Consider the following 8,427-nt stretch of genomic DNA (forward strand, 5'->3'; position numbering starts at 1 on the left):
GACCCTCCTCTTCCGCCACCTCCCTCATTGTGACCCCAACCACCTGCCCCATTATGACTCAGTCCTTCTGCCCCTCCCCCACCAGAGGAGTCTGGCTCCTAGTGAGTATGTGGGGGCCAGGGGGCCCAGGTAGTCCTGGGACCCCAGGCCATGGGTGAGCGAGCCCACCACGGAGCCCAAGTGTGTTCTGGCACCAACCCCAGAAAATGCCAGGACTTAGGAGACTCAATTCTTCTGATTCTCGGCAGCTTCATCTTGCTCAACGTGGGGATCAATGTGGTGACTCTGGTCAGGGCGGGGTCTGGGCAGAGCAGGGGTGGGGGAGCTCTGGAGTTTGGACAGGGCTGAGGTGGGAGGGCTGCTGGGATGTGGGCGGCAAAGGGCTGGACTTCAGGGCTCACCCTGCCCTACTCCCCTCAGCTCTGGAAGCATCTGAAGAGCTCCTTGCGGATTCTTTTCCATCATTTTTTTCCCAAAGGTGAGTGGACCCCAGCACGGGCTCTTGGAGAAGCAAGCCTGTCCCCTTTCTTCTCTCCCTATCCTTGTCCTCAGTTTCTCAGGGAGCCCGGCTTTGTCCCGTCTCACCCCTCCCCGCAGACAAGCAACCCAGCGGGATCGGCAGCCACCCCGTGTGCGTGCGCTGCGCCACAGATCCCAAGACCCTGTGCTCGAGAATCTCCTCCCGCTTTCACCGGCGCCCGAGCTTCCTGCTGGGGCACAACGAACACCCTGACTCCTGGACGCCAGACACGAATGAGGAGAAGGTTTCCAGGTTCTGGATGCCGCCTCCCTGTGGACATGCTGGGGCTCCAGAGGTTCCATGGGCACAGTGGAAGGAGGGGATGACGGGAGCTGGGGAGGCCCCCCAGGCCTCAGCCTTGAAGGCCCAAGCCTCCTCGCTCTCCAGGCCAGTATCATCTTCCCTGTTCCTGAAGATGAGCAAAGTGGACATGGTTCCGCTCCGCTTGCCTCAAGAGAGCAAGACGAAGGCCCATGCGCCAACCCAGTCCCATTCCCATTTCACAACGAACACCCCCAGCCATACTCAGACTCACTCTCTAGCCCACATTCCTGAGCAAACCCACTCCCAGACCCAGGGCCTTGAGCACACTGCGGCCTCCACCCCTGCCGAAGCCCCACCCCTGCCCCCGACCCCTCCGCCACCCCCCGCCCCCAACCCCTAACCCAGCAAAGGCCGCAGCCCCTACCTCAGCCCAGGCCCCGGGCCACACCTCAGCCTCTACTCTGGTCCAGGACCCAGGCCACAACACTGCAGCCCCTATCCCAGCCCAGGCCCCAGCCTCGGACCAGAGTCCTAATCGTAGCCACTCCCAGGCCCACAGCCCCGCGCACACCTCAGTCCAGTCCTCCTTCAGGGCCCCTGCAAAAACCTTGGCTCACTCTCAGGGCCACAACCCAGCCCACACCTCAGCCCAGGCGTGGACTGACTCCCAGGCTCCTGGCCCTGAGCACACATCAGCCCAGGCCCCAGAAGGCACCACAGCCCATTCTCAACAAGTCCACACTTACAGCCACACCCCACTCGCTGCCCCAGCCTCGGCTTCAGCCCTTCCCCCAAAGCTTGCCCCAGCCACGATGCCCATCCCCACTCCTCCACAACCAGTCCCCGTCCCCATCTGTGGCCCAGCCTCTGCTCCGTCACTGGTCGTGGCCCTGACTACCACTTCAGTGCCTCCTCCTATCCCTGCCACCGCCCACACTCCTGTTCTGAGTCCTGTTCCCTCTGCCCTGCCTGCCTTCAACCACGGCCTCTCGACTGGCCACGTGGTCTATGATGCCCGCAGAGTGAAGCAGAACATCTTCCATATGTGCACCCCCCAGAACTCTGGGTGTCCCAGAAAGGACTTGAGTATCTTCTCCAGGTCCCAAGATGGGCAGGGCCTGGTGAGTCCGGGGGTATCCGAGCAAACATTAAAGCCACGCAGTGGGGATTGTGCCAAGCCTCCTTCAGCACCCATCCTGGGCTACCTGGAGTTGGGGAATATGGAATGGAAGGTCTCAGACGATGCCAAAGACAAGTTCTCCCAGCCCAAGAAATTCTCTTACTGCAGCTTCCAACCTTGCAATTCGGAGAGGAAGAGCTCCCAGGCTCCAGTCTACCCCAAGTTCCTGGTCTACTCTCAGGATGCTGCATCCTCTAAACCTTGCTTCCACTCTCCAACTGCTACACAGAACTCACTGTCTGCCCTTCCTCCGCCCTGCACGCTCTCCTTGCCGCTCGTTCCTCCCAGAACCTACGTGGTCGCAACCAACCATCAGAAGCCCTCCACCTTAATTCAAACCCACACCCTTTTCTCGGCCTCCAAGCTGCCTCAGTCTATCCCACCTTGCCAATTCCCCATCCCTCCTCTGTTCTCCACCACTTCCCAACCCCTCGTCCAACCCCAACAACCCGAGCTTCATGAGAGTCTCGGCCTCATCCAAGACTCTGGCCTCCAAATGACCTCAAGCCCTTCCCAAGACACGAGACTGCCTAAGAATCCAGGAGCTGTCCAATATCCTGGCCCCCAGAACAACGCAGGTCCTACTCAAGATGCCGGTGTCTTTAGGAACCCGTGTCTCACCCAGCCCTCTGGCCTCCATAAGAATCAACCATTTACCCAAACTTCTGAGCTTCAGAGTGCAGGCTTTGTGCAAGACGCCAGCCTCTATAGGAATCATGAACTAAACCGAGACGTGATAGTCTGCAAAAGTCAAGATCTCTCCCAAGCAACTGACCTCCAGAAGATCCCAGACACTTCTCAAGTTTCTGGAGGTTATCAGAATACAGGCAACGTCCAAAATCCAGAAGTCTACAGGAGCTTGGGCCTCACTCAAGAGTCTGGACCACAGAAGAGTCCATATCTTGCCCAAGACCCTGAAGTCAACCACTCCTCGGGCCTTCCCCAGGAATCTAGTCTCAAGAGTCCAGGCCTCGTCCAAACCTCTGGCCTCCAGAAGGGCCCAGACTCGGGAGACTATAAGAATCCAGGTGTTACCCAAGATCCTGGAGTCCGAAGGGACCCAGGCCTTTCGGAAGACTCAGGACTCCGTAAGAATCCGGGTCTTACACAAGTCACTGAAGTTGACAGAAGATTTAACCTTGCCCAAGATGCCGGAATTTACAGGAGCCCAGAACACAGCCAAGACCCTAACCTCCACAAGTACCCAGGAATTAATCAAGAGCCTGGCCCCCAGAAGGCCCCAGCCCTTACCCAAGACCCTGTAATCTCCCAGATTCCAGACTTTACCCAAAATGCTGGCCTCCACAACGATTTGAGCCTTAACTCAGATCCTTGCCTCCACAAGAACCCAAGAGTTGCTCTAGGTACCGAGTCCGTCCAAGTCTTGGATGCACATCAGACCCCAAAGCCAACACTCCCAACGAGGAAGTCACTGAGACCTGAGAAGGCTCCCCAGGAGAATGCAGAGCAACACATATCCTGGACTTCTGTTCCCATCAACCAAACCCCTTGTCCTTCCAAAGCCCAGCTGGTCTCTACTGACATGCAAACCTTCTCAGAAGTGCCCGTACTAATTGAACTTCAGCCATCCTCCCGGCGGGTAGGCAGCCAAGACTGGGTATACCGCCCTGTGGACACAGTTCCTTCAGCCTGCCAGAACTACCGCCAGATGTCTATGCCTCCCAAAATCAACTGGAAGTCCCACTGCCCGGGACCAGGTCCCCGGGCAGGGCATGTGGTCTTTGATGCCCGCCAGAGACAGTTAGCAGTGGGCAGGGACAAGTGTGAAGCTCTGTCTCCCAGGCGCCTTCGCCAAGAGGCACCCAGCAACTCAGGGGAGACCATCAGGGAGTGGGGATATCAGAATGTGATGAGGACCTTAGACAAAGAGGGGTTCAAAGTGCATCAAGAATAAAGATGCGAGAGAAGTGTTCTGTGTTTGGTTGATGACACCTGCCCCAGCCCCAACCCGTCATGTTGGCGACCCACAGTGCCTGAGGAGGGCGGTCCCATGGCTTCCTAGCTAAGCCCATCATCCTCAAGGTCCTAGAGCTGCACTGTCCAACTCAGTGACCACCAGCCATATGTGCTTATTGAAAAATAAATTCAGGCTGGCGCCGTGGCTCAACAGGCTAATCCTCCGCCTTGCGGCGCCGGCACACCGGGTTCTAGTCCCGGTCGGGGCACCGATCCTGTCCCGGTTGCCCCTCTTCCAGACCAGCTCTCTGCTGTGGCCAGGGAGTGCAGTGGAGGATGGCCCAAGTGTCTGGGCTCTGCACCCCATGGGAGACCAGGATAAGCACCTGGCTCCTGCCATTGGAACAGCGCGGTGCGCCGGCCGCAGCGCGCTACCGCGGTGGCCATTAGAGGGTGAACCAACGGCAAAAGGAAGACCTTTCTCTCTGTCTCTCTCTCTCTCTCACTGTCCACTCTGCCTGTCAAAAATAAAAAAAAAAAAGAGGAAAAATAAATTCAAATAAAATATCATTTAAAACTCAAGGGGTAATGTTTGGTGCAGCAGTTAAGCCGTTGCTTGGGACGCCTGCCTCCCTTACCAGACTTTCTGGGTTTGAATCCCAGCTCTGCCATCCATTCCAGTTTCCTGCTAATGTGGACCCTGGGAGGCACAGGGGATGGCTCCAGTGGTGAGTCCCTGCCACCTTTGCAGATGGCCTGACCGGGTTCTGGGTCCTGGCTTTGGCCTGGTCAAGCCCTTGGCTGCTGCTGGCATTTGGGAAGTGAACCAGCAGACGGGAGCTCTGTGTGCCTACCTTTCAAATGATAAGAAAACTCAGTTAAAATTTTAATTTTTAAAAATAAATCTCTGTGCCTCAGTCTCAGGATCTGCATTTCAAGTGCTTGTGTCTATTGTGTTGGACACCACCGTTTCATTCAGGACAGTCCTATCATCACAGAAAACTCTGGTCTGTTGGAGAGGACTGCTTTAGAGAATTTTCTCTTGCCACCCATCTTAAACATTTTTAAGTTCCCACAGAGCCCAAGGATCATAGTTTTTGTTAGGGTGGTTCCCTGGGGAAGACGGGAAGTGGTGGTGGTGGGGGGAGCTGATGCCTAGTGAGCCCATACTGTGAGCAAGAATCCGGACTTCAGTTCTGACCTTGGCCTCTCTGTACAACCAGTCGTATAGAAAGCTGCCTTCCCATTCTCAGCCATTGTGGCGCACCCAGTCCTCTGGTTGTTGAGGGTACTGAGCTCTCTTTGTTAGAGCGGAACCTCTGAGGTCTGGGTTTCCCATATAGAGCTTCGGATTTCGGGAGACTCCTTGACTGCCCTCTAATTGCTCTCAGCATCCCTGTATGATTCTCTTGTCCAAAGTCTTAGGCCTCTTCCACCCTGCAGACAGAACATGGGCAGAAGGAGCATATGCAATCCTGGCCCGGGCTGAATGGGGCTGTGAGTCTGCTCCTGGCTTCCTATCTTTTTTTCCTACGCTCCTGGCTCCTGGCTCTACCATCAAACACCACAAAACTGATTGGAGGAGTTGCTATAGGGTCGCAAAACTGGGTTTGCTCTCCTGATGTTCAGAAAACCAATTGCTGACACTGGGGTAGTGGTGAAAACAGATTGTTATTGCAAAGCCAGAGCAAGGAGTCAGGCAGCTAATGCTTAATCCCTGGACTCCCCAAGGGAGTAAATAGTAGGGTTCAAGATTAGGCATGAGCACTGCATGATCACCTCATGTGCAGGCCTCTGGTTGGTCCACAGGGCACACAGCCTTCCTCTGATTGGTCAGTGATGGGGCCAGCATGCTTCCTTTGGTGGGCTCAAGTCTGTCCAGGCAAAAGGGTGGATTAGGTACTAGAGTCTTTGATCAGGGCCTGCGAGTTCCTGCAAAAGGTCTCAAAATAGAGGCTAGGGGTTGGCGCTGTGGCATAGTGGGTAAGGCCACCGCCTGCAGTGCCAGCATTCCACATAGATGCTAGTTCAAGTCCCAGCTGCTCCACTTCCAATCCAGCTCTCTGCTATGGCCTGGGAAAGCAATGGAAGGTGGCCCAAGTCCTTGGGCCCCTGTACCCACATGGGTGACCCAGAGGAAGCTCCTGGCTCCTGGCTTTGGATTGGCACAGCTCCAGCCATTGTGGTCATTCAGCAGATGGAAGATTCTCTCTCTCTCTCTCTCTCTCTCTCTCTCTGCCTCTCTGTAACTCTGCCTTTCAAATAATTAAATCTTAAAAAAAAAAAAAATAGAGGCTAGTGAGGTTCGTGTTGTGGTACAGCAGGTTAAGCTGCTGCCTGCAATGCCAGCATCCATATGGGTGCCTGTTCAAGCTCCAACTGCTCCACTTCCAATCCTGCTCCATGTGAAAGCAGCGGAAGTGTCCAGGCCCCTGCCACCCACGTGGGAAACGCAGATGAAGTTCTAGACTCCTGGCTTCTGCCTGGCCCAGCCTGCGCCATTGCAACCATTTGGAGAGTGAACCAGTAAATGGAAGATCTCTCTCTCTCTCTCTGTGTGTGTGTGTGTGTGTGTTACGCTGCCTTCAAATAAATTAACTAAGGGGCCGGCACTGTGGTGTAGCTTGTAAAGGCGTTGCCTGAGACAACAGCATCCTATATGGTGCCAGTTGAGTCCCAGCTGCTCTGCTTCTGATCCAGCTCCCTGTAACGCACCCAGGTCCCTGCAAGCATGTGGGAGACCCAGAAGAAGCTCCTGGCTTCAGCCTGGCCTAGCCCTAGCTGTTGTGGGCATTTGGAGAGTAAACTGTGAATTGAAGATATCTCTTTCTCTCCCTCTCTCTCTGTAACTCTGCCTTTCAAATACATTAATGGGAAAAAAAAAAAAAGGAATAGAGGCTAGCATTGAGAAGATAGCTATGTTAAGTGATTTTTTTCTTTTACAGGCAGAGTGGACAGTGAGAGAGAGAGACAGAGAGAAAGGTCTTCCTTTGCCGTTGGTTCACCCTCCAGTGGCCGCCGTGGCCAGCGCGCTGCGGCCGACACACCATGCTGATCCAAAGCCAGGAGCCAGGTGCTTCCTCCTGGTCTCCCATGGGGTGCAGAGCCCAAGCACTTGGGCCATCCTCCACTGCCTTCCCGGGCCACAGCAGAGAGCTGGCCTGGAAGTGATTCAAGGTCACTTACCCCTGTTTCACCCCCTTAATGAGTTCATCTTTACAGAGGAACCCCAAACAAAGGAAGAGATATGAACATCAGAGGCACTAGGGTGAGCGGCTTGGGATGGGTTCCAGCCTGAGTTGAAGCTACACTGTGGCCCTTCATTCCTGTCCCTAATAACCAGGGTTTTGCCATGAAAAGGAATTTCAGTAACGTCCTGCCCTGGATCATTTTCCTTTGCTCAGCCAGGAGTTTGCTCTGGACTCGATCTTCAGTCCGGGTGACTCTTGCATGTTCACATCTGTGCTGCAAAATCCTAAAGTGTCAGGACCGGTGCTGTGGTGTAGCAGGTAAAGCCGCTGCCTGCAGTGCCAGCATCTCATATGGGCACTGGTTCGAGTCCTGGCTGCCCCACTTCCGGTCCAGCTCTCTGCGATGGCCTGTGAAAGCAGTAGAAGTTGGCCCAAGTCCTTGGGCTCCTGCACCCACATGGGAGACCCAGAAGAAGCTCCCAGCCGTTGCAGCCAGGTGGGGAGTGAACCAGCAGATGGAAGATCTCTCTCTTCTCTCTCTGCCTCTGTGTAACTTTGAATTTCAAATAAATAAATAAACCTTTTTTAAAAATCCTGAAGTATTATCCCTGCCACAAATCACGCATCTGAGGTAGGCATCATTCATTTGTGTCTTCCAAGACCCAGATGTCCATTATTGCATCACCATCTGTGTGTCCCTGCCTCAAACTACCACCAATGATTCCAAGAAGATGCCTCCCTAGGGGTCAGTGTTGTGGCGTAGTGGGTAAAGCCGTTGCTCTGCACACCGGCATCCCGTATGGGCTCTGGTTAACATCCTGGCTGCTCCACTTCCAATCCAACTCCCTGCTATCGGCCTGGGAAAAGCAGCTGAAGATGGCCCAAGTGCTTGGGCTCCTGCCGCCCACGTGGGAGACTGGGAAGAAGCTCCTGGCTTCAGCCTGTCCCAGCCCCAGCCCTTGTGGCCATCTGGGGGAGTGAACTAGTGGATGGAAAATCTCTCTATATCTATCTATGTCTCCCTCCCTCTCTGTAACTCTTTCAAATAAATAAATAAATAAATAAATAAATAAATAAATAAATCATTTTTTAAAAGATGCCGTGCGGCCAACACTGTGGTATAGTGGGCTAAGCTCTGCCTGCAGCACCAGCATCCCCTATGGGCACAGCTGCTCCTCTTCCTATGCAACTCTCTGTTAATGGCCTGGGAAAGAAGTAGAAGATGGTCCAAGTGCTTGGGCTCCTGCACCCGTGTGGGAGACCAAGAGGAAACTCCTGGCTCCTGGCTTTGGATCGGCGTAGCTCCGGCTGTTGTGGCCAATTGGGGAGTGAACCAGTGGATGGAAGACCTTTCT

General features: G+C 54.6%; 1 protein-coding gene across 1 annotated transcript; it reads left to right on the plus strand.

Annotated features, from left to right (window-relative positions):
• Window positions 1-150: 150 nt before the first annotated feature.
• Window positions 151-3,879, plus strand: SPEM3 (SPEM family member 3). The gene is made up of 4 exons (XM_062175111.1): window positions 151-288; window positions 421-478; window positions 652-1,169; window positions 1,255-3,879. Exons 1-4 carry the CDS (start codon window positions 151-153, stop codon window positions 3,877-3,879), a joined length of 3,339 nt encoding a protein of 1,112 aa, XP_062031095.1.
• The last annotated feature ends 4,548 nt before the right edge of the window (window positions 3,880-8,427 follow it).

The sequence above is a fragment of the Lepus europaeus genome, chromosome 18 (assembly GCF_033115175.1).
Source record: "Lepus europaeus isolate LE1 chromosome 18, mLepTim1.pri, whole genome shotgun sequence".
Classification (NCBI taxonomy): Eukaryota; Metazoa; Chordata; class Mammalia; order Lagomorpha; family Leporidae; genus Lepus; species Lepus europaeus.